Source organism: Pinus tabuliformis, chromosome 9, assembly GCF_031772625.1.
Source record: "Pinus tabuliformis cultivar Carrire ecotype Pingquan chromosome 9, CPIR1, whole genome shotgun sequence".
Taxonomy (NCBI): domain Eukaryota; kingdom Viridiplantae; phylum Streptophyta; class Pinopsida; order Pinales; family Pinaceae; genus Pinus; species Pinus tabuliformis.
This window is the reverse complement of record NC_142307.1, coordinates 1,581,266,623-1,581,293,553: the sequence shown is the minus strand read 5'-3', so window position 1 is coordinate 1,581,293,553 and position 26,931 is coordinate 1,581,266,623. Positions and strand designations below refer to the sequence as shown.

General features: G+C 39.5%; 1 protein-coding gene across 2 annotated transcripts in view; it reads right to left on the bottom strand.

Annotated features, from left to right (window-relative positions):
* LOC149154739 (fumarate hydratase 1, mitochondrial-like) overlaps nucleotides 1-26,931 on the bottom strand; it is a 178,545-nt gene that overhangs the window by 56,808 nt on the left and 94,806 nt on the right. For both annotated transcript variants that reach the window (XM_089440812.1, XM_089440813.1), the window contains exons 11-13: nucleotides 716-810; nucleotides 563-629; nucleotides 152-202 (exon numbers count right to left, since the gene is read on the bottom strand). In XM_089440812.1, the coding sequence (XP_089296938.1) occupies nucleotides 152-202; nucleotides 563-629; nucleotides 716-810 (213 nt within the window). The remainder of the gene's footprint in view (nucleotides 1-151; nucleotides 203-562; nucleotides 630-715; nucleotides 811-26,931) is intronic.

Sequence of the window (26,931 nt, the reverse complement as noted above, 5' to 3'; positions counted from 1 at the left end):
AGCTGTGTTCCTATTTGTACATCAATTAAAACATGCTCTTACCAAATCAATATACAGATTAAGCATTGCACATTTCAGAATGAAACCTCTGGCTCTCATTAGGATGATTGTGAAATTTAACGACTATAACTGAAGTAGAAGGCCAGTTTACCTGAGCACAAACCATTGTCAAAGCCTCACATTGAGTAGGGTTCACCTTTCCCTGCAGTAATTTTTAAATTTAATATGAGAAACCAAACATCAAAATCTATACAAAATCAGTACTATTGAGTAGACAATGATTACACAAACAGAACACATTGTAGGACACATCTTACTATGGACTATCCCCAACAAGTACACATTGCATCATAAAATATTATGGAAGGGAGCACGAAAGAACTAGAAAACATCATAAGTCGATAGAATTGCATGTTTTTGTGTGAGAACTTTCTATTATCTATGCTTCATAGCTAGCTATTCCTTGAAATGGATATATGCACATTTGCAAAAGTTCACCAAAATATAGACAGAACAAAATTGCAACACTTTATATACTTTGAAGTCTACTTATGATACATACAGGCATGATGCTGCTGCCAGGTTCGTTTTCAGGTAATAGCAGTTCACCTAGTCCACAGCGAGGCCCACTGAAAAGAGAGATATGTTAGTACCATACATTAGTGTGTATGTTATTAGTTGACAATAAAACTGACCAGGATTACAGCAGAAATACCTTCCTAGGAAACGTATATCATTTGCTATCTTCATTAGAGAAACTGAAACAGTGTTCACAGCTCCACTGGTTTCAACAAAAGCATCATGTGCTGCCTAAAACAGCAGACAAAAGTGAACCATTACAGATAATGTCTGTACTTGGTATTGTTTAACATTCCAAAAACAAATTCATTAGAAAGAAGAATACGCATGGATGAATATTTATCATACATAAGCCAAATGTACCTCTTAAATAATTCATAAGGACTAGGACAACCAGACTGCCAGGAAAGCAGACTCAGGCACTTCCCTATGATGAAAAAAGTGTCTTTTCAGCACACTTTCTATTTCTACCTGTCAACTCCTCAAAAAAATCTTCCTTATGAATCCTAATCTCAAGTGTCTATACTGCCCTATTTTTGTAGCAAAGCTGTTAAAGTTGAGAAGGCTTCTTGCCAGAAACAGCTACACAGAATATTTTGTTTAACTTGTATTTATACGGCAATAGGATACTATGTAACAGCATGTCACGCAAGCTTGAGTTAGCACTTTCTCAAAATTAGGAATGTGCATAACCATTCTCTTGGACTGAAGACGTATGGATTATGTTTACCCATTATTTCCAGATTTCAGCCATAAATTGCCTAGATAGCAACCAGGAGCAACTACAGGTTCAAGTGTGTCTATGATTTTAATTTAATGTAATTTGTGTATTAATGTCCATTGGTGGCCAAAGATGCTCAACGGGACTGCAGAATGTACATTGGAAGTGCCTAACGCATATCCAAAATAGGTAGAAACAGAACAAGACCAAGAGACAAATAAAGTAGGTTTACAGCAATTATAATGAAGCCCTAGAACACACAAATGGGTGATGGCAAGTGTTCGAAGAATTGAATCAAGATAGAAGCCATTACAAAGCAGCTCTCTTAGCATCCAAGGCTGTAAAAATGTTGGTGATGTAATTTGTGATGGCAAAAGTTCAAGGACTCTTGAATCCACACTGTCTAAACAACCTCATAATAGAAATTTAACCATTAGGCCTCTTGTGGTATGAAGTATGTACTATGAACCATATAGAGGCTGAAACAAATGATTATAGAACTGGCAATAAGGAAAGACTGCTTATAAGAATATTTTGTTGGAGATGTCACATCTTTCAAAAGGACAAGGTCAGACATCTTTGCTCCATGTAATGTACAAAAGTTCTCAACATGCCATGCAAATTTATAAACAAGCAATCGTGACCACAGATCTAAGAATAAATAGGGCATCTCAAAAAGAAAGATCCTTGGACTTAGATACCTTTACATGTGCATCTCTTTCTCAAAAGAAAATCATCTAACTCCATATGTGGCTAATGCGAACAAACCCAAAGTTGTGCAAGAAAAGCCATCAAGCTACAATGTAGTTGCATTTTGACATACATTGGGGTGTAGGAAAGGCCATCTTAAAATGCAAGTAGCAAAGAGAAGAAAAGCGACCCTCATACACCAAATCATCCAACAACTTGCCTAGCAAGCTACATGGATTGGCAAATTACATATGCATATCTATTGTGCCATAAGTAAGAGTCAGCCATGCACTGGATCCTATGTAATATTGTCACAACAAAAATAACCATTGAGGTCAAAAGAGTGTGTGCACCAACATCAGCTATGATGACAGAGAGTTTAATCATTCTTTTGCATGCATATGATTAATCATTAGATACAAGGTTATCATATACAGGTTCAAATTTGAATTCACATTCCATACAATTCGAAAAAAATCATAGTGGGAAAATCCAATTTGAAAAAAATATGGGAGTATATACTATACACCTTGCCCATGGGGCTTTGGATTGACGGTGAATGGGTGCACTGCTAAGGCACTCCTTGCGATAGGTCACTGGTTCAAATCCCCCGTGGGTGCTTACCTACCAAATAAAAATTTACTATACACCTTACTATTATGAGAAAGCATGCAATTGTTAACAAATTTAGAAAACCTCCGTCATTGTCTATGTGTATCTTGTCTAACTTCTAACATGCTATCATGGTGAAACTGGGCTGGAACCTGTGATCAGCTTTGAAGATTCTTGCAGAATGTGCCTTAGAGTGATCCCAACAAGGAGAGAGAAGAGAGACCTAAGAAAAGGCAAGCACCATGAAGTTTTATCGATTTGAATTGACATAATAATAATAAGGTCCATGAAATTGTTTTCTAAAGATCGAGGTTAATCATTTGCTGAAGGCTTAAAGATCATGTTAGAACTTAGAAGACAATACTTTGTAGTGGCAATCACATTATACAATTACTCAGGACATTATTAAAAAAATTGACAGCACCTTTTGTAGGCAGTAAGCACCACATTCAACATGGAACACAATTGTAGGCTTTACATGAAGGCTTTCTTTCTATGAGGAAAGTTGTTGGCAGCTACAGTGCTGAGGGAGCTATGCACAGATGATGGGCCAGGAGTGCTGCATGTTGAATTTTGTAGCTATGGTCGGTCTTCATAATTAACATTTTAGCCCTTGATATGCATGTAATAATAAATGCCAAACATGTTATTCATGTTGGCTCCAAAAAGAAAAATTTTGAATTTGTAAAAGCTTAAATTTTTGGCTCCAAAAGCTTAGGTTGACTTGCCCTATTAGATACACCCATTCGGTCATCAAAATCTCTATATATAGAGAACTCGTCTCTCTCTCATTCGGACCATCTCATCTTCTATCAATACAAAGTATTCTGAGGCAGAGTAGCGAAGTTCTCTAACGCATAGTGACGAAGATCTCTGAGGGAGAGCAAGGAAGAATTTAGAAGAATGAATTCTTCTAAGGCAGAAGGCAGACTAAGTATATGAGGAGACCTACTTTTCTAGAGCACACCTGTGATTTCCCACTTAGCAACATTGCTAAGGGAAATATCAATTTTGCCCCGTTTGAATAAATTCGCATTAGCACTTAAGAAGTGTGGATTTAGAGGCCCCACATGTATTTTTGGTCAAAAGTGAGCCCAAACATTAGGAGATGGAGGAGGAATACTGAGCCTCCAGTGGACCGTGGGGGCCACGCATAGAGAAATGTGGCCCACAAGGGAAACACGCACCATTGGAGCAAAGTTGGCGAGGGAAAGTCGAGTTGGGCCCACATGCAAATTTTGGAGGCTTTTGCACAAAAGGAGCAAGAGGCACTCATTTCAGTCATTCATGAATATTTAAGAAATTGTCTTTGACATGGCATGCTTGAGCTGAAGCCAAGTCTGCAAGTGTTGTTTAGCACAAGAGTGTTTCCAAGTGGAAATCTCAACCCTTGCTTCGGTGGACTTTGAGTGCCAGCCCAAGGAGGGAGTCCCATCTATTCCAGTTCGTACTAGCAGCGGGGAGTGCGAGTTTGTGTAGAGGTTCAGCAACAGCGCGCACGGATTGCGCAGTTCTTAGAGGAGGCACGCTTGGAGGTTGAGGAGTGAAGTGAGTTTGGCGCTGAAACTTGAGGAGCTTGGGAAAGTATTTTGGTGGAGATTGCAACTATTTTGGGGGATTTTTGCAACAGGATTTACAAGTGAGTCGAATCACCCAGCAACAGAGCCATTGAGGGAAAATAGGGTCAAAATTCCAAGGTCAACCATCGGCAAATTCCTTCGTGGGTTATTCTGGGTATTTGGTGGAGAGCCCGAGGTTAATTTCCCGAAATTTTCTAAGCACCGAAGGAAGCCCTAGAAGCCATTCTACTCAACCAGCAGCTCATTTTTGGGGCATTTCAGTGCAGAGCCAAGGAGAACCAGCTAACACGCTTGGAGAAGATCTCACACTCATCACTTGGGCTTAGCTAGCTTGCCTTGGGCAAGGCAAGCCCAAGTGCATACTTTCCAAGCACCTATTGTACTACATTATTTATCAATAAAATGGCTCAGCAGCGCAGTTTCTAGCTCTAAATTGGTGTTCTGATGCTTGAGTAATTTTTTGTGTGTTTATGTCTATGCAAGCTTTGATTATTTATTGTTAAATTTCCTTAGGGATATTACAACACTGAGCTAAGGCAGAAGAACGAATTCTTAAGTCATCTTGGACAGTAGAACGAATTAGGGCAAACAGAATAAGACGAATACCGAGCAGGCCAAGTTGACAGATCAGATCAGATCAAGCTTATGGGCAGATTGATGACTTCACATAAGGGCTAATTGATCAGGTTAGACCAAAGTTGCATTGCTGATCAGTTTGACCTTGTATTTGACTAGATGTATCTCTGTTGAACTTAATGATTTCTCTAAGGAAAAGGTTGTTGGGTATTTCCCCCATGTGGATTTTCCCAAGCTAAATGCTTGTGTCTCTTGTTTGGATATCTCTTTGTGGTTCTACCGCTCTATTGTTGAGGATCTTCTGTGTAATTGCTTAATGATAATTGTAAATACAAGTAAAATGAAATAAACATCATTAGAAGTAATTATCAGTCTAGGAGATCTATGAAAAATCAACATGGTATCAGAGCTTGGTTCAAAAGGAGCAGTCTTGAAGGAGCCCTTATCCTCTGTTTTGCAAATATACATGTCCTGACTCCTGGCTAACATTGATAATGAGAAGCGAAACCCTAAGTGCAAGATTAAACTAGGCTGAATTATAATGTAACGAATAAAATATATAAATAATATAAATATAATGTAAAAGATAATAATCATAAATATTAAGCTAGTAATTAGGTTGAAGAGGCATGTCTAATAGGACATGACTCTTCATGAAGAGACACTTGCTTGGTATATAAGCAAGCCTCTCGTTCTCATTTGTAAATCATCATCATTCTTATTCTTATTCACATATTTAATATAATATTTATATCCTTAATGGATAATTTGATATTCCAAGTTTTCTGGAATAATTAATTAGTAGAAGGAACTTTGTTCGCTTCATTTGGTATCAGAGCCACGTTTGGCTGATCACCAGGCCTTTGGCTATCAACCTATCATCAACCTTGTTGTTGTCATAATTGAAGTATTTCGCTATATATTGGGAGATTCTCCATTTTTTAGGCCTTTGGCCATTAAAAAAAAAAAAATAACCAAAAAAAATACAAGTAAATAAATTAAAAAAAGAAGAAGAAAATAAAAAGTAAAAAAACAAAAAACAAAACGGATACAAAATCTCATACCAAGTATATTTAAAGCTTTTTAGGTGGAGAAGCCCATGGTTTTAAAAACAACCCATGGTAATTGCCCATGGTATTTTAAAAAGTTAAAGGAAAAAAATAAAAACAAAAAACAAAAGGAATACGTTTTACTTTTTACGTGAACATTTTAACGGAGGTTTTAAAAACAACCCATGGTAATAGCCCATGGTATTTTAAAAGTTAAAGAAACAAGAATACAAAAGCTCTTACGTGAAAGGTAAATATTACTTTTTACAGGAGGTTTTAAAAACAACCCATGGTAATAGCCCATGGTATTTTAAAAGTAAAAGATATTTTGATAACATTGGAGAAAAAAAAGTGTGATCTAAATAATTTTAATTGTTCAAATCTAAAGATTGTGACCGTACCAAGAGTCACGTCTCATCCAAATTTTCCGAGAAAAAAATATTATTATAATTATAAAAAAGGATACTATATAAGCCTTATATAGTTACATATAAAAGGAAAAGTGGGTCTCAAAAAAGTATATATAAATTTTATATAATTATAAAGTATATATAAATTTTATATAGTTATAATTTTATAATATATATAAATTTTTTATTAAAAGAGCGAACCAAAAAAAGAAGAAGAAGAGGAGAATATTTGAAAAATATATATAGGAGAAATAAGTGATATTTTATAATAAAAATAGCTCCAGTTGACATATTGTTTACGTAAAAACATCAAGGAAAGTATGGAGACTAGTAATGAAAGGTTTCCTGAAACCCGTAGTACATGTGTTCGCACATTATTTAACATCAAAGGATCACTCGCAGGAAGAGACATCATAATCTCGATCAGTCCTACTGAAAGAAGTTATTATGTTAGTCCTAAATGTGCTAATCAATTGGTGATTCCTGAATCAAATATAGTTGAAACAAATTTTTTTGGCAAACAATACGATATAAGCAATTTACACCTAAATATTGGAGATTATACTTTTACCTCACAATTCACCGTGCAAACCCTATCTTTTAACGATAGTGACATTGTTTTGGGATCACCATGGATGAAAACTCTAGGTTCCTTTATTCTAAATACTAAGAAAAAGTTTTTAACATTTTCTTACAAGAAGAAGAAAATAACGCTCCAAGATGTTACACTGAAACCTAATTCAGTAACGCCAGAAGATATATCGGATATTTCAAAAGTAATTTCTCAAGAAGGTAAAAAAGTATTACAAAATATGCAAAATGAAATTGACAAAATCACTATTGACAAAAATGAAGAAGTTTCTCGACTTAAAAACCATAGTGAAAAATTGCTGACGCAAATTAAGATACTAAAGAAGGATAAGAAGTCATTAGAAAACCAGGTACAACAACTTATCAAGAAGGAAGCATCAAATGTAGGAATTCAAGTTGATAACAAAACAACACATACCGATTCAGTGAATGTCACAACTCAGGAAGGAGACAAGCAAGTTGGAGAAAAGACGCGCGTGGATGTTGCAACTCAAACGATGAACATCCCCAATGAATGTTTCATAACAAACTCAACATCTTCGCCAGAAGAAAATATAAAAATTGTCACATGCCCAGTAAGGAAAAATCAAACAAAAAAAGTTCCATATCGGCATCCAAATCATGAGAATAGACGAATCAACCATACTACATATTTGAACCAGTCAGAACCGAAACAACAAACTAATGTTCCAAAAAAGAGTAATGTAACCTCAACCCAGTGCTACGAGGACAAGTCGTTACAAAGTTTTAGTTATCAGAATGCTATACAGAAGATTAATCTAGGATGGTCTGATCCCTTCTCAATGCAACAATTTTGTTTGCCACTAAGAAGATCATATCAGCTTGTATCGACGAAGATGACTGTTCCAAGAGAGAAAGACCTTCAAAGCCGAAAAAGAGATCAAGCTTTTTTTTATCGACAAGCTTTGAGGACAAAGCTTTTTGAGGAAGGAGGCAATGTAATGAATAAAATATATAAATAATATAAATATAATGTAAAAGATAATAATCATAAATAATAGTTAGTTAAGCTAGTAATTAGGTTGAAGAGGCATGTCTAATAGGACATGACTCTTCATGAAGAGACACTTGCTTAGTATATAAGCAAACCTCTCGTTCTCATTTGTAAATCATCATCATTCTTATTCTTATTCACATATTTAATATAATATTTATATCCTTAATGGATAATTTGATATTCCAAGTTTTCTGGAATAATTAATTAGTAGAAGGAACTTTGTTCGCTTCAATTTTCCCAAGCTAAATGCTTGTGTCTCTTGTTTGGATATCTCTGTGGTTCTACCGCTCTACTATTGAGGATCTTCTGTGTAATTGCTTAATGATAATTGTAAATACAAGTAAAATGAAATAAACACCATTAGAAGTAATTATCAGTCTAGGAGATCTATGAAAAATCAACATGGTATCAGAGCTTGGTTCAAAAGGAGCAGTCTTGAAGGAGCCCTTATCCTCTCTTTTGCAAATATACATGTCCTGACTCCTGGCTAACATTGATAATGAGAAGCGAAACCCTAAGTGCAAGATTAAACTAGGCTGAAGCCTGACTAAGTAAAATCGCAAGAGAATACCTTAGGTAATGTCAGGAAGGATCGAATGGCCTCATCCCTTTATAGACCGAATCTGAAAACTGGTTAAGAACGCCTCAGAAGTCTGAAATTAACCTCAGAAATGTCAATCCAAGTTCAGAAGGCCAAAATTCTTAGAGACTGTTGTAGAGGACTGAGAGGCTCAAGAAGTGGATGAAGCTTAGAAGTTCTTAACCTTTTTGAAGTATAAGCCTAAAAACCTTAGTAGGCCGAGAAGACCTTAGAGTATGTTTCAAAGGACTGAGAAGCTTTCAAAGATTGTTGTTGTGGACTGAGGAATCTCAAGAACCTCAAACAGTAACAAAGAGAACTATGAAAAACTTTTTAAAAGGCTAGCAAGTTATCCCTTGGAATCACGTTTTCGTCAAGGACTGATAGAAGATACTCATAATCTCAGACTGAGTATGTTAGTATGTGATCTGTTCATCATTAGTATGGAACAATGAACAAGGAAGCAACATTAAACAAGTGGTGCGCACAAGATCAAGAGTGTTATCTCTGATCTATGGAGCAATCAAGACCTCAGATGAAAGATCCATGACCGAAGAATTTCAGAAGACGTCCGAAATGCTTCAGTCAGTGACAAAACCAGCGAAGGTGTCCCTCTACTAAGTTCTGATCAAAAGCAAGTTTGAGAATGCAAACTCAAGATGAGTCTGTGCCACATGTCATAAAGCAAATTCAAGGTATTGTACTTCATCTCGAAAATCAAGAGGCAGCATAGATGAGTTTGTTTAAGCTAGATAAATAGAGACAGCATTGATTGATAAAGTCCAGATCTCTGTGGAAAATCTTGAAATATCTTACTCTATCGAGTTGATATGGCTTCAGCAAAAATTTGTTTTGTAAACCCTAGAGAAACCTGAGAAGCCTGATGATGAACAAAGGTTGCAAATTATAGTCTCCATGGTTTAAAAGGAACTGAAGCCAAGAAGTATTAGCTTTATACATTATTGTCTCATGATGTGAATAACCAAAAGGGGCATTCTTGAAGAAGCAAAGAACCTCTGCTCTATGATTAGATGTCACGAAATTCAACATGTAATCTGAGTCCAAGTGCACAACATAAAGAGATGCTTGGATGCTCATACCGATCAAGGGAATTAAGAGTAGTTAATCAATATGTTTTTCTGGAACCATGGCAAATTCATAAAATAAGAGTTTACTTGCTGATGCATGAGATATACAGATTTCAAAGCACGAATGGACAGTCTCTTGAATGCGTTGATAAATGGATATTGAGAAAGCTGGTAGTTCAGATCATAAGTGTACAGATATTGCCACATCATGTTGAATATACCACTGTTTAAAAATTCAGAGGTGTGTTGCATTCAGTCTTGTATTGCAGAAAGGTCTCATATAAAGTTGTCTTAAAAAGAGATTCCTGCCAAAAAATTGACAGCCTCATAATTTATATGATGAGAGACTATTTTGAAGTGTATATGCCATTAGGGTTTTTTATTGAAATTCTGTTGTTCTATGCTGTAACAATCACTTATTCTAAAACTTCTTTCTACTGCAATATTAGTTAACCAATTGTAGATAGAACATAAAACAAATGCAAAATTGAAGAGAGCCAAGAACAAAATGAGACACGGAGAATTTAGGTCCAATGAACATGGAAAAACCCACAAGGGGAAAAGCCAACCAGATTCTTCTTCTATTAAATACCAAGTGTTCAGCAGAGATACAGAGTACAATGAGAGATCAAAAGAATGAGTAAGTTCACCCAAATCTGAACAAGTTGTAGCATGAAGATCACCGGTAGCAGAAGCAGATGCAAACACTGAGTCAACCTTCCCTTCCACTGAATCAACATTGAAACAATGAACCAATCCTTGGCTCACCAAGTTTTTCTCTTACTCTCCAAGTCTTTCTTCAAGTCTCTTCAACTCTCTCTCTCAAGATCGAATTCTTCTTTCACAATGCACTAGTAAGAAGATGAGATGATATGAGATACATATATAGGAGCAACAAATTCTTATCATAAAGGAGGAGTAATACGCATGCCTTGAGGAAGTGTAACATACGCCATTTAGGGGAGTGTAACTCATGCCATTAAGGAGAGAAACGCGTGCCTTAATAACTTATGCCATTAAGGAGAGGTACGCATGCCTTAGATAAGGAGAGTAACATATGCATTAAAGAGGGCATAATAGGAATCTTTTATAACATGCCTTTAATGAGTGTAAGAGGAATATGCCATGTCTTTAATGAGTGTGTAAGAGAGAGTGTAACGTGTCATTAACAGAGAGACAGAGAGAACTACATAGCACTATGTGATACATCAAGGAGAGAGATGCGAAGTGATTGAGATGATGAAGGTAAACTGAGTTGTAATTCTTTTTAATAATAATATCGTAAAGGATAATAATAATAATAATATTAATAATATTGATGATTAATTCGAGATTGAACTATCAAGATTGATTAATGATAAGTTAAGTGATATTCCATCAACTATACGTGATTACCAATTGATGCAAGGTGATTTACTAATTTTGGAAAGTCATACTTGAGATACTAGACATGACTTTCTATCTTTAGAAAGTCACTCCAAAATTGACAGAAATAAGGTTTATTTAAGGAAGTTCATCCCTGAGCTGTCAATTTTCAAACACTCTGCCTCAGCTAGGGAGAAATTTCTTTTTGCAACAAATATCTTTGCTTCCTTTGCTTATCTTTGTTCATCTCTGCTCTAGAACAATGATGTCTCAAGTTTCAACCTGATGAACAAGAATCATCACAAGGGAGATTCATCTATCACCCTATATCCATTGATATTCCCACATTGACATAGACTTGGGGGATTACCACTTGTCAACACCTAAAAAATATCACGCACAACCAAGCTTTACCATAAGAGACATGTGATATAACACCTTCATCCACAAACTTTAGGGGAATTACGACTTGTCAACACATGACAAGGATCGCGCACAACCAAGTCTCATCTTTGCTTGGGGGGATTACCACTTGTCAACACTTGACAAGGATCGAGCATGACCAAGCTTTACCACACTCGTTGGCCAGATGGGTGGCAATCCCAACAAGCCGAGCTTGTGGGTAGGATGCATACAGGGGTATATTCTTGGCAAGTCCCAAACTTGATAGTAGGGAGGATTACCACTTGTCAACACATGACAAGGTGTGAAAATTTCTAAATCTACACATCTGAAATCCTGCCGCAACCACTGGTTTATCATCTCCTACTTGTTTTTACATTCAACAAGTTTATTTAATTACTTAAACAGCGATGAAAACACTATTGCAGACTACACATACATACAAATCATGAACTGAAATATAACAAGACAAATACACAAGGGACACTGTTATTTTTGGACAAACATCCCCGAAAAAACCCAATGCAGGAAAACCGGTGCAACAATTCTAAGGGTTTTATGTTATTAAGCAGTGGTTTTGAATACAACTCTGGATGCCCTCCTGGCTCTCCAGTTACAGAAAAACAAAAAAAAAAATATATATATATATATATATATACTGGCAGAAACCTAAGTGAGATTACCTCACTTCACCCGGCAAAATCTCTTTGTTCCGACAACTGCACTGACTATCCCTATCTACAATTGTGCTACCCCTTCGCATTAGCTGTGTGGGCCTGCGTGGAGCACACTAGGACACTACGTCAGCATTGTGCTACCTCCTCTGCCTCCTGGAACTCTGACGTCAGCCTTCTCGGCTGATCCTGCTGCTCCCCAGCTGAATTCGGACATTTGTTGGAGGGTGGCTCTACCCCTGCGCTGGCACTACGTCAAGTAATGCGTGGGCCCTTCCTGGCCCAACGTCAGCCTCCATGGGTCTGCGTTGCCTCCTCTAGCGTCTCTCAGCCTCTCTCTGTTGTGTATTCGAGGTCTCAGAGAAGATCCTCCAACCTCAACGATCCTTGCCCCTCTGCTGCAACAGATCACTTGTTCGATTTTCTCAGCAAACCTTGCCCCAGAAAAATCAAATTGACTGATCTCTCAAGTGTATCTCCAACTGACCCTCAAGCCTCCTCTTATACTTTTCCTGTTGATGAATCAACGGTCGAGATTAAGTCCCTAATCAACGGCTAAGATTAAAACAGACTTGATCCTCGTCACTTAGAAGTTTCTCACCCATATTCTTATTAATACCCATTAATATTTTTATTTTCCTAAGTTTAGACTTAGGAACCCATTAAAAATATTAATTATTTTAATAACTCCTCATCCTGGTGGAATTTATCCAAACTCTTTCTGGGTCTTGGAGATCTCATGTGTTCTAGCCCCTCCACAAAATTTCGAAGCTAGAGCACATTCGATGCTACCCAAAATCAACACTCCCTCTTAGCAAGGAATGTGCTCTAGTAACACTTCTCAACAGAAGTACTACACTAATCCACTGCATCGGTCCTCTGTGTTGCTGATGCTTGGTCTGATGCCCTTCATCCACTGCATCGTTGCTTCGTGTACTACTGCCCATGATTCTGCCACTGTCACTACTACATCTGTACTACAGCTCCCTCTCAAAATGTTGCCTCATGCTGCCCATAACACTGCCACTGCTAACTGTTGCACTACAACTCAGGGCTGAGAAGTAAGCAACTGAAACTTCACCCAAGAACTGACATGTTGGTTAGTCTGGATGCCTCGTGATGTTGAAGCTACCTCTGCTGCTAATCTGTGCTGACCCTCTGTTGCTACTGCAAACTGCTATGTGCCTCAAACTTTGGCACTCTAGCTCTACCACTGTTGCTCCATCACATGTCGCTCCAACCGACACCCGTCATTTTGCTACTATCATTCAGGGCTCCCGTAGCTGTATGTAATCCAAGAGTTTAGGCACCTCAAGGATCCTGCCCGAGTTCATGTAGTCCTCTCGACTACAACTCCATGTCGCCACACGTCTTCTACAGAGGCGCATGAGCACTCGTGGCACAATCGTCATCCTCGCCTTCCCTGTCAACTTTCCCTAAGCAGCCTTTGAGTCAGAAGCCTCCTCCTTGCACTTCTTCCGGGGGCACTAGGTGGCATAATGTCCAAGTTCCCCACACTTGAAGCATATGACCTTGGTTATGTCCTTCTTCTTTCTCTTTTGCTACCCTTGTTGTCCCGATGATGCGAGAGTTGCATCCTCCTCTTCCTCCTTCTTGAATGGAGCTCTTTTGTCGCTACCCGCCACCTTGGTCAACCTCTTGATCTCTTCTTGTCGAAGAGTTGCCCACATCTCCTCCTAACTGGGGAGAGTCGCTCTACCCAAGATACTTTGGACACATGTCTCCTAGTCCTCAGTGACTACATTCAGGGCAGTCCTGACCATGAAGTTAGGATCTGGTGTAGACCACACGAAAGTCAACTGGTCTCTAATCCCTTGCAACTTGAGGAGGAAGGGATCGATCTCTTCTCCCTTCTGCATCTGGTACTATCTCAGCTGATTTTCTAATAGCATCTTCCGCTGGATGGAAGTGCCCTGGTACAAGGTGGTCAGCATCTCCCACATCTCCCTTGCTGATTCTTTTTCAGCAATGTGTGGTACTACATGATCTTTGACCTCGTCTAGGATCATGCACTTGACCTTCACCTGGGTCTCCACGTACTTCTTTAACGGATCAGCATCGACTGGAACAACAACTACTTTCAAGGCATAGTCCTTGATGCGATTCTTGTCTAGGACTGCCAGGATCCTGGCCTTCCAAATGACAAAATTGGAGGCTCCATCCAATCCATCCTGATCCCTCAATCCATTGACTGTCGTCTCTGCTCAAAAATAGGATTGGTTCTCTTCTCCCTCTCTTGTTGTTAATCTAGCAAGACTCGGATCTGGATTTCTTCAGCGCTAGAAATCCTCTAAGGAACAAGCTCCTCTAGACTCCCTCTAAGTCTTGATTTCCTTCACGGAAATCCTCCAGCCAAATGTCGAATCACTCCTCTCCAAAACTCCTTTGCTACTGCAACCCGGATCTAGATTTCTTTGGCTAGAAATCTGTCACAACAGTGACTCCCCCTACCTCGGCTCTGTCTCCACAGACATTGTTCTGCACCAACAGCAATCACTGCCCAGAGCGCTGACTCAATCACTGCGTAGGCTCCTCTTGGGTTTTGCGTCACCCTTTGCAGGCTCAAAGTGTTGATGCAAGCACTGCGTGAGCCTTTGCATCACTTCTCTGGCCCTGCTTCACTCCTGCAGCTGCTCCTCTGCCTTTGAAACGGTGTTGTCACTCGGGACAGATGCTTCTCTGCAGCAAATTCTCTGGATCTCTCGGCAGGTGTCTTAAGTCTCCTATGATCTGCAATGCTCTGATACCATGTGAAAATTTTTGAATCTACACATCAGAAATCCCACTGCAACCACTGGTTTATCATCTCCTACTTGTTTTTACATTCAACAAGTTTATTTAATTACTTAAACAGTGATGAAAACACTATTACAGACTACACATACATACAAATCATGAACTGAAATATAACGAGACAAATACACAAGGGACACTGTTATTTTTGGACAAATGTCCCCGAAAAAACCTAATGCGGGAAAACCAGTGTAGCAACTCTGAGGTTTTTCTATTATTAAGCAGTAATTTTGAATACAACTTTGGATGCCCTCCCGGCTATCCAGTTACAGAGATAAAAATACACTGGCAGAAACCTAAGTGAGATTACCTCACTTCACCCGGCAAAATCTCTCCGTTCCGGCAACTGGACTGACTGTCCCCGGCTACAACTGCGCTGCCCCTTCGCAGTAGCTGCGTGGGCCTGCATGGAGCACACTGGGACATTGCGTCAGCACTGCACTGCCTCCTCTGCCTCCTGGAGTTCTGACGTCAGTCTTCTCGGTTGATCTTGCTACTCCCCGGCTGAATTCAGACTTCTGCTGGAGGGTGGCTCTGCCCCTGCGCTGGTACTGCGTCAAGCAATGCGTGAGGCCCTTCCTGGCCCGACGTCAGCCTCCTTGGGTCTACACTGCCTCCTTTGGCATCTCTCTACTGTGTATTCGAGGTCTCGGAGAAGATCCTCCAACCTCAACGATTCCTGCCCCTTTGCTGCAATAGATCACTTGTTTGATTTTCTCAACAGACCTCGCCCCAGAAAAATAGAATTGACTGATCTCTCAAGTGTATCTCCAACTGACCCTCAAACCTCCTCTTATCCTTTTCATGTTGATGAATCAACGGCCAAGAATAAGTCACTAATCAACGACTAAGATTAAAACAGACTTGATCCCCATCACTTAGAAGTTTCTCACCCATATTTTTATTAATACCCATTAATATTTTTATTTTCCTAAGTTTAGACTTAGGAACCCATTAAAAATATTTTTATAACTCCTCATCCGTGTGGAATTTCTCCAAACAATTTCTGGGTCTTGGAAATCTCATGTGTTCTAGCCCCTCCACAAAATTTTGGAGCTAGAGCACATCCGATGCTACCCAAAATCAACGAAAAGGATCGCACACAACCTACAGTCAAGAGTTCCCTCAACCCCAGGAGCTCTCCTAGCTCCATTCCCATCTTGTGAGCTGAAACAAGAGAGAAGAGGATAGCTCAGTGTTTTCAATAATCCATGACTGCGCCTGCCAAGAAGGGTCACATCTGTCAGTCCAAGCTGCTCTCTGAATACCAAGAACTTCCTTTTCAGGAAAGGCTTCATAAGTATGTCAGTTATCTGATCATCAGTCGCAATATGATGGAGCCTCACTGCTCCTCTCTACACCATATCCCAGATATAGTGATATTTAATATCAATGTGCTTGGACTTGTCATGTAACACGAGATTTTCTACAAATTGAATCCCACTTTTACTGTCACAGTATATTATTGTCGTGTCTAGTACATGCTCAAACAACTCTCCAAAGAGCTTCCACAGCCATACTGCCTCACGGCTAACCATGCTAGCAACAATGTACTCGGCTTCAGTCGTGCTAAGGGCTACAAACTTTTGTTTCTTTCTCATCCAAGATATCATGGCAAATCCCAAGCTAAAGCAGCATCGAGATGTGATCTTTCTGTCAACAGAGTTACCAGCCCAATCAGCATTAGAGCACCCAAATAATCCTACATCTCCAACAGTATATCTCAATCCAAGATTAATAGTCCCATGCAGGTATCTCAACGCATGCTTTGCAACAATCCAGTGTACATGTGATGGCTTAATCATATATTGGCTTAGAGTATTTGTTGCAAAACATATGTCGAGTCTAGTATTCACTAAGAACATCAGTGCCCCAATCAGTTGTCAATAAGGATTTGTCAAATTAAGACCTACAACTTTACCAAATAACTTCTTGAAATTCATTTCCATTGGTGTATTCATGGACTTACATTCTGTCATACCAAATCTTTCCAGTAGCTTGACAACATATTTTCCTTGAGAAAGGAAAATCTCACTAGGTCTTTGCTCGGAAACCTATAGAAAATTTAGAACAATAAACTCTCCATGTTATTGTGGTCTTTGTGTGTTGTTGTAGGCAAGGATTTTAGCAATATGTTTGTAACTAGTTCCCCTGTTGTTGCATATCTTGTGCCATTTGCACATTGAATTTCCTTCTTGTGGTACTGGATCCTAAGCTATAAGGTCGAGGGTTTAGGAAATGAATACCATAATGACACAAACTGTATTAGAAATGAAAAGATCAACCTGAAGGACCTGCACATCAACTTGAAGGTCGGACACATTGAAAGAAAAATATGACAAGAATTCTTCTGCTAACCTATAGGCCCAGGAAGTAATGCATCAAATGAAGATCTTTCATTTCAAACTTAGAAGCTAACTCCCTCTTACACTGGAGGATAAGAGGTTCTTCACCTGTCAAGAATAACTCATCAACATATAATACCAAAATCAAAGGCATACCTTGGATCGTTTTGAAGGGGAGATTTGAATCAGCATTGCTTCTGGTAAAACCAAGCTTCATCAAGAAGATATCAATGCGGGCATACCAAGCTCTTGGGGCTTGCCTCAATCCATAAAGAGCTTTCTTCAGTCTACACAAATGACTTTTCCAGTCATGTACTTCAAAGCCTTGTGGTTGCTCCACAAATACTTCTTCCTTGAGGAAGCCATGTAGAAACGCAGTTTTCACATCCATTTGGTGAAGAGTCCATCCACAACTAGTAGCTAGAGACACAATAGATTGGATGGTAGTATACTGAGCAACACGTGCAAAAATATCATCAGAGTCTACTCCCTCTTCCTGAGAGAAACCTCTAGCCACAAATCTAACTTTATATTTTTCAATACTTCCATCTGCACCATGTTTAATTTTGTACAACCACTTAGAAGTCGCAACAAACTTACCTTCGGGTCTTGGAACTACTTCCCATACATCATTATGTATGATGGACTCATATTCTTTGACCATTGCCTCTTTCCATACTTGATCTTTCACTACTTCTTCAAAAGTGCATGGTTCAGCACGAATAATGTTGCTCATGGCTACAAAGTATCCCTAGAATCGGCATGGCTTCTTGCTTTTTTTAAAGGTTCCTCTAAGGGTAGCATGTCTATCAGCATCTTGTAAAGTGTCATGAATCCATAATGGTCTCTTTCTAGCAGGAAGATCACATGGAGGACAATCCAAGGGATCTGTCGTCACTTTTTCTAGCACCTGTAGCACAAGTGCTTCAGGAGATATAGAAAGCTTCCTAGAGACAGCCTCTGGGTTGATTGTAGACCAGTGCCTAGGACATCTTAGATAGAGGAGTGCATGGAAGATTATCAATGAGGGGTTTCTGTTGCACTCCAATTGTCACGTAGTTTGGAAAGATAATAAAGGGGGGCTTGGTTCAATAGTCTTTCATCAAGGTGAACTCAAGCAGATACATGGATCCAAATACAGGGGGTGAATCAGGTTGATCTCAAAGAGGAATGTCTTGTTCTGATGGCCGACACACAACAATGAGCAGCTTAATATTGAAGTTGTAGTAAAGGTGAAGAGGAGGAGAGAAAGGAAGGAAATAGATGCAAAGGGTTGTAAACAAGACAGAATCCTAAACAACAATGCTCTAGTAGAAGGATGGAAAGCAGAAGAGATGGAATGATAGGAATTGTGGAGAGCGCATTAAGGTTTCAAGTTCTATAGCTCATGGATACACTTATCACTAACCAGCATATGTAAACATGTGCTCTTAAAGGTACATAAGTAAATCTTTAAATAACACAGGTACTGTTACTATTTAGCAGCATACATATAACCATGAGAGAATGAGACCAGCAGCTTCATTACACAATTTCAGTAGAAGAGAAACATACATGAAATGAGATTTACAAAGGGGAAAACATACTTCTTACAGCCATGATTGGAATCACCAAAGAGTTTCATTAATCCTCAAAATGAGTCCAATATACCAGTCCATTACATTTAGCCATACATCACTCGAGTCCCTCATGAATAGGCAATTAGAACCAAAGTGGAATCACAAAATTTGGACCATTGCGGGTGCAGAATTCTGGAACCTGTATTAAGTCTTTCTTCCCTCTATTTATAAGGAGAGGGGAAGCTTTGGAAAAAAATTACAAAATATCACAGCCTGAGCTCCAACTGTCTAATAGACCAGTTGTCTCGGCGTGCGAAGGTTGCTGCCCACAATGATTTGATTCAGATTTGATTCTGTTCTTGAAAATATAGAAATTACAAAATAATAATAAAAAGGAAAAAAAATTATGATGGGAGGAAAATATCTCTCAGACGCCCCTAGTTTGGCCTCTGCTCAGGCCACGTCTCTGCCTCAATGATCCAACCAGTCTGCCTATCGCTTTCACCTTAACTGTCTGGTTTCACCACTCTCTAGAGTTGGTAGGGATCAACTGTGTTTGTCTCAGAGTGGAAGCGAAGATTGATCTGGCAATCCTGCATTGTATGACTTAGTGAAGCTCCATGCTACGGCATTAGGTCTTCCCTAAGCCCCATACTGATTTACCACCGCTCCATGATTTCATTTAATACTGCAGTTTCCAACCCATACGCCTTCAAAGCTCTGTACCATGTTATCGGAATGCAACATGCCTCATAAAATAACCATGGTGTGATATCGGGGATTCTCCAGTATGGACACTTAACACTGCAAAACATTACGCATCAGCCAGTTCCAATCCCCTTAGACCCCTTTTGCTTTGAGCCCTTTCAGTAATTTTTCGTCATATGACCGAGTGCTTAGCCAAATATTGGAGGTTGCCAAATCGAGACTTCACACTGAACAGGCTTCATGAAAAAGCAAACATCGATCACCTTTTCTACGTAGGTCTTGGTTATTTGGCTCTTCTCGTGAACATAGGCCAACCCCTATATCAGAGGTTTCAATCGACGATTTAACTTTGGCGCACAACACTTCACTTCGCCAATCGCCGAACTTCGATCACCTTTTCTTCTTAACCCTTCGTTCTTTGGTGCTCCTTGTGACTGTAGGCCACCCCCCATATCAGAGCCCCCCAATTAGAGGCTTTTAATTGGTGATTCCACTTTGATGCACAACACGTTGCAACCGCTGATCTCCAATCTCTAATGCGTGACATCATTACTACCACATGGCACAACCTGGGTGGCGACACGTATCACCTGGATATGTCCCCATAAGACCCTGAAAATGCCAGATCAGCATGCCACGTGTCCACCGTACTACCATGTCAAGGTGATGTCAGCTGCCCATATGCTGCCAAGTGTCATGTATCGGAACCAATCATGTGTGGCCACGTTTCATTTATCGGATCCAATGATGTTCAGTCACGTAGCCCCCTCGAGGAGAGAGAAAAGATCAGTCCTCTTCTTGTTTTCTATTGATTTCCTTTGTTAAACATTTCAAGGCTTTCTCGACGCTTTAACACTAGAGGACCAAATCCCAGCAATCTTAACCGCAATTGGAACTTTAAAAAGGTATCATCTATTTTATCGCCGATTGTGATCTACCGATCTCCTATTGCTCCGACGCCTCTAACCTTTGATATGTGGGATTGTCGACGTGTGACCCTGTCGATACTGTAGGACCCCCCGATCGCCGATATATATTGTGCCTTGGACCTCTGATCTTTGATTGCCGATATCGTTGATCGCTAATCGTTGGTTTGCTCTGACCTCCCCTGCGACTTCTTTAGAAAACTCCGATTTGCAGGATTCAGGATTGTTTAGTCAATTTAGTGTCCTAAATTGCTTGCATGAATTGTCAACCGAGGTTTGTAGACTGATGAAGTGTGATGCACTATATGTGCTTAGTTAACTTTTCTCTTACTTCATTGTTTTGTATTTTTATGTTTGTTTTGAGGGTTTTTGTTCTTTGATGTCTAAGAATATACAATCTATGAGAGATTTACATGGATCTAATGAGTTTTTAGAGGAAGGATAGGTTCCTAAGTTAGTCTAATCTCCTAAAAATGGACCAAGAATCATTTTTAACTAGTTAGGACCTAATAAGAGAAACAGAGCATCTATCTTATCTACCTTCCAGTCCTAATCCATGGATCTAATTCTTAAAACCAAAAGTAATACTGATGCAGAAGGTAATTCAATAATTGCATTCATTTAGTCATTCAACCATTCAATGTTAGAACATGATAGAATCAATCTCCTTGAAATGATTTTTGGAATGTCAAGTGATGCAACTAAGTAATGACCTGAAAACATAAAAGAAAAGATGACAGACTGTAAAACTAACAATACGATGAGTAAGTTCAATGACTAAATGAATTAGATATTCAACCAATTAAGTTAGAATTTTCATCATTTAGAAATGGTTTTGAGAACATCTATTAATACAGGTAATTGACAGTTCTATGCTAAGAAAATGAGTAATCAAAAAAGTAAGAAGCTAAACAATTGTGTATTCTCATTACTTCATTTTTCATTCAATGATTTCTCATACAATATCTCAGAAGAATAAGACTTGCACAGTTGTGATTTTTATCCTTACATGACTCGTTACAAACTGAAATGAAACAAAACTAGAGAAAACAGACTTGTAGAAAACAGAGTAGTAGAAGTTAAAACGAAAACAAGTAGTGAAAAACCTCCTTCAGTGCAGGGGCCCTCTGCGACTGATGTGGCTAGATGATAGCTATTTAAAGATGCACTTTTAAACCACCATTGACAAAACAGAGTTTGTATTATCAACAAAACGAAGTCTGAACAGAGTTTTTAACAAAAAGCCTGTAATCCCTTCTAGCTTCTAACTACTTCTCGGTCTCATTTAACCAATATTTATAGAAAAACAACATAACTGTCTAAGAGAAAATCTTGTTACAGGTGGCTTGATCCAAATCTATCATGACTATTTATAGAAAGACATGCTACAAGTGGCTTAATTCAAATTGTAATGAGACTGTTAAACTTTTGAACAGCTACAGGTGGCCTGATCTGTATTAACTCCTCAACTTATGATCAGCTACAGGTGGCCTAATCTGCATTAACTCTTTAACAGAACTGTTAGACTCTTGATTAGCTACGAAAGAGCAAATCAAGAGTCATACTGCTACTAGATAACGTGTTTGACTCCATCTTTGACCATGACTTTAGGCATGCTTTTCTGTCGATCTGGATCGAGTGAGTAGGATAGAATCCATGTAGAGATGATTCTGGAGATGCCCATGTGGCCCAATTCTTCATATGACACCTGTAACCTGCCAAACCATGAGAGTGGCTACGAAACCCACAGTTAGTTGCAGAATAGGCTGCGTTCTATAGCTAATTTGCAAAAATCTATTAAAATAGAAAGAACATGAAAATATAATATGGTGATCATTTTAATGCTTTCCTAAGACAAAATCTAGCATTTATCATTGATTGAATTTGTAGTCTTGTGAGAGATCAAGAGAAAAAGGTGAGAACAAATGTCAAGGGGAAGGTAATTCTGAGGTTCAACATACCCCCACTGCAAAATCATTGCATGTCTTCATGCAATTTGACAAAAATGTGAGTTCTTCTTCTCTAATGCATTTGCTTAAACACTTTTGCTAGTACATCCATTTTTCTTCTTTTGCTCTTCTTTGAAGTGACTGTCATTCTGGGTTTCCTCATAAGAAGCCTGTATTTGAGGTTGATGACTATTCTATTCAAACTTCTATTCTTTCTTTTCAACTTCCTATTTTTCTTATACCACAGTCCTAGGTGCAGAATGGTATTATCATGAATAACCTTGTCCAATTTACTTTGTTCCTTCAAGGTTTCATTCTCCTTTTTGAATCTTGATATGTCTGTTCAATATCTCTAATTCATAAATTTTCTGCGTGAGAGAGTCAATTAGAAGTTCTTGTGGATTGACATAGGGTTCTGGATTCATTAAGGCACTCTTCTTCTCCATTGATTCTGTATAATCATATATTTGTTGTCGTACTGGGTCTATGCCTGGAGATCTTCTGCTTGGGCTATCTTCAAAATGATGGTCAGGAGAATTTTGAGGACTGTGTGTAGAAGAGATGTTAACAGGAGAAGTTTTTGGGGTTTCTATTCTAAGTTTATGAACTCTGTCTCTTTTGACGGTGTTTTCTTTGCCAACCCTCGGAGTTCTTCTTCTCTAATGCATTTGCTCAGACACTTCTGTTAGTACATCCAATTTTCTTCTTTTGCTCTTCTTTGAAGTGACTATCATTCTGGGTTTCCTCATAACAAGTCTGTATTTGAGGTTGATGACTGTTCTGTTCAGATTTCTATTCTTTCTTTTCAACTTCCTAGTTTTCTTATACCACAGTCCTAGGTGCAGAATGGTATTATCATGAATAGCCAATAATATGAAATCTATCAAACAATAATGCAAGAAAGAAATCTCCAAAAACGAAAGAAAGAAATCTCCACTAGATTTGCCAATGATGAAACGAAATAACAAGCTTCCAATGAATCTACTGTGAAAATTCCTAGATCTAACAATCTCAAGAATCCTACTACAACCAACTCAGTTTACTTCACCTAGATTGTAAATTATATTACAAGCTTATTTCATATTTCTTCATGAAACATTGAAGTAAATTACTGAAGCAGCCTACACCAATTTACTTATGATTCTGAAAAATAGAAACTGAACAAGGAAAATAGAAACACATAGTACACAATTATTTTTGGACAAAAATCCCTGGAAAAACCTAATGCAGGAAAATCAGTGCAGCAACTCTGAGGGTTTATTATTATTAAGCAGTAGAAAAATCTGAATACATCATTAAATACCTCACAGGTTTATTCAGGTACAGAGAGAAATACTGGCAGAAGCTTTATGAGTTTACCTCACACAATCACTCAGAAAAAGTCTCAGTTGTTCTAGCTGCTAGATGAGGTGCCCCTGGCAGGTTCGCGCTATCACTGCGTTGCCTCTACGCTGTCCCAGCATCAACCCTCTCAAGCATAGCGTCACCCAACTGGGAAATCGATCAGTAGCTCAAAGTCATTGTTCTCAACCTCTTAGTCTCACACCCCAGCTTTTGGCTGCTGAAACTGACCATACGCTCTGACTTTCGACTTTCTCTCTCCCTCTGTGTTGCTTCTGTGTGGCCCTTCTAGCCCTGCATCAGCCTCTGTGTCAAGGCTTCTGGATCACTCACTGCCTCTCTCTACTGATGTATCTCCGGCTGAGAATCTCTCTCTCTATAAGCTATTATCCCTGCCCCTCAACTGCAAGAGAATTCCTTAATCAATTTTTCCTCTTAGGAACTTCTCACTTCAGAAAATCGATTTTCTCAATCTCTCTATGTATCTTCCAAATGACCCTCAAGTCGCTTCTTATATCTTCCTATTGGACAACCAACGGCCTATATTAAATCATAATCAAAGGCTCAGATTGTTTTGGCTCGATTCGTGTTTCTTCTAGAAGTTTCACCCATGATTAGATTAATACCCATTAATATTTTAATTTCCTAAGTTTAGACTTAGGAACCCCATTAAAAATATTAATTAATTTAATAAAATCACTTCTGGGTGGAATTTCCCAAAACACTTTATGGGTTCTTTGGAATACATGTCCCCAAGCCTCCCTACAAAATTTGAGGCTTAGAGCACATCTGATGCTACCACAAATCAACACTCCCTTCGCGAGGAATGTACTCTAGCAATACATTGCTACTGCATATTGCTCTGACTCTGAAGCATCGTCCTCTATGATGCTAATGTCTAACATGTTGTCCACCAACCACTGCACTGATGTTGCTACTATACTGTTGCGTTTGACACTGCCACTACCAATGCTACATTCGTCCTACAACTCCCTCTCAAATGTTTCATCTGCTATGATACTAGCACTGCCTCCGCTAACATTGCATCCGTACTACAACTCAGTTGCTGAGAAAAGCAACTGAAAACACCCAAAACAGGACAAGTATCCAGTGGGTACACCTTGGTGCTGAAATCTCGATTATTGTTAGTCCCATGCTTTCTTCTGAAGCCACTGCGCTGCTAAAGCTCTGCACTATGCCTCCTCGCACTGTTGCTTCTCTGCTCTGCGCTGCTCACATTCTGGCGCTACTAACCACTGAATCTGTCGAATCAACACTCCATGGCACCAACTAAAAACTCCTCCATCCTGCTACTACTGATCATGGGCTCCCGTAGCAAGGTGATGATCCAAGAGGTGGCCTCCTCAAGGATCCTGCCCATTTGTAGCTCTTGTCGAACTACAATTCTATATCAGCCCACCTCCCTCCTGGAGGTATCTTGGTTGTCATGGCGAACTCCTCCTCCTGTTCGATTTTTGCAGTTGCAACCTTAGGATCATGCTTTTCATCCTTGTCCTTTTTCTTCAAAGGACACTGGGATGCATAGTAGCCCATCTCACCACATCTGAAGCACATCACCTTGGAGACGTCCTTCTTATGTCTCTGTTGCCCTTGTTGTCCCTTCGATGCAAGGGCTACGTTATCCTCTTCCTCCACTTTGGGCTTTGACCCACTGCTGCTACTGCTCCCATCAAGTTTGACCTTGAGCAAGTCTCTCCTCAACTCTTCTTGTTTCCGAGCTACCCACATCTCATCCCAATTTGGCAATGTTTCTCTGCCCAGGATACTTTGGACAAAGACTTGCCAATCTTCCAAGATGGAATTTAGAGCCAATCTCACTAACTTCGAATCATAAGGTGTATGTCCCACAACTGACAGCTCATCACGAGTCTCCTTCAATTTCGTGAGGAATGGACCCACATGTTCTCCCTTCAGCATCTGTGCAGATCTCAACTTCTATTCTAAGTACATCTTCCACTGCTCGGAATATCCCTGATACAATGTGGCCAAGGCATCCCACATCTCCTTAACGATTCCTTTGCTAGCAACACGTCACACCACGTGATCCTTGACTCCATCCAAGATCATCCTCTTGGCCTTTGACATCTCAGCCTTGTACTTTTTTAGTGGATCTGCATCTGTAGGTTCAGCTACCACATTATCAACATATGTCTTGAGGGCATGCTCATCTAGAAGGAAAGACATTCTAGCCTTCTAGATGGCATAGTTGGAAGCCTCGTCCAACTTGTCCTAATCCCTCAAGCCACCGGTCGCCATGGATGGTAAGTTGTTAGTGCTCTGTTGCTCAGCAAATGAGAAATACTTATTTCCTCGCCAAGAAATCATTGAGGAAGTATTCCCTCACTATGTGATCTGCTTCTTCCTTCTGACGGCTTTAGTGCCCAGCACACAGCTTGAAGAAACTCTGTCTCTCAAGCTCCGCGTTGCTACTCCCCTCTGCCTTGGCAAATTCTCGATTTGGCAATATTACCTCTCTGTCGGCTCACTCAAAGAGAGAGACACACAAAAATATAGCCCTCCGGGCTAGAACTGCGCAATTCCTCAAGGGATTCGAACTACTACCTGTTGCAGCAAGTTGGCCCTTGCGTCAGTGCTAGATCTGCTCTTCCCTGTTTCACATCAACTTGGCTCCGACACCATGTGAAAATTCCTAGATACCAATTCCTATTACAACCAACTGAATTTACTTCACCTCACAAAATCACTAAGAAAAAGTTTGGGTTGTTTCCGCTGCTGGATGAGGTGCCCCTCGCAAGCTCTATGCTGCCTCTACATTGTCTTAGCGTCACCCAACTAGGGAATCGATCAATAGCCCAGAGTCATTGCTCTCAGCCTCCCGGCCTCAAACCCCGACTTCCAGCTACTGAAACTGACCCTCTGCTCTGACTTTCGACTTTCTCTCTCTCCCTCTGCGCTGCTTCTGTATGGCCATTCTAGCCTTGTGTCAGCCTCTATGTCAAGGCTTCTAGATCACTCACTGCCTCTCTCTATTGATGTATCTCTGGCTGAAAATCTCTCTGGAAGCTGCTATCCCTGCCCCTCAACTATAAGAGATCTCCTCAACCGATCTTTCCTCCTGAGAACTTCTCACTTCAAAAAATCGATTTTCTCAATCTCTCTGTGTGTCTTCCAAATGACCCTCAAGCCCCTTCGTATATCTTCCTATTGGACAACCAACGGCCTAGATTAAATCATAATCAAAGGCTCAGATCATTTTGGCTTCATCCGTGTCTTTTTCTAGAAGTTTCACCCATGATTAGATTAATACACATTAATATTTTAATTTTCCTAAGTTTAGACTTAAGAACCCCATTAAAAATATTAATTATTTTA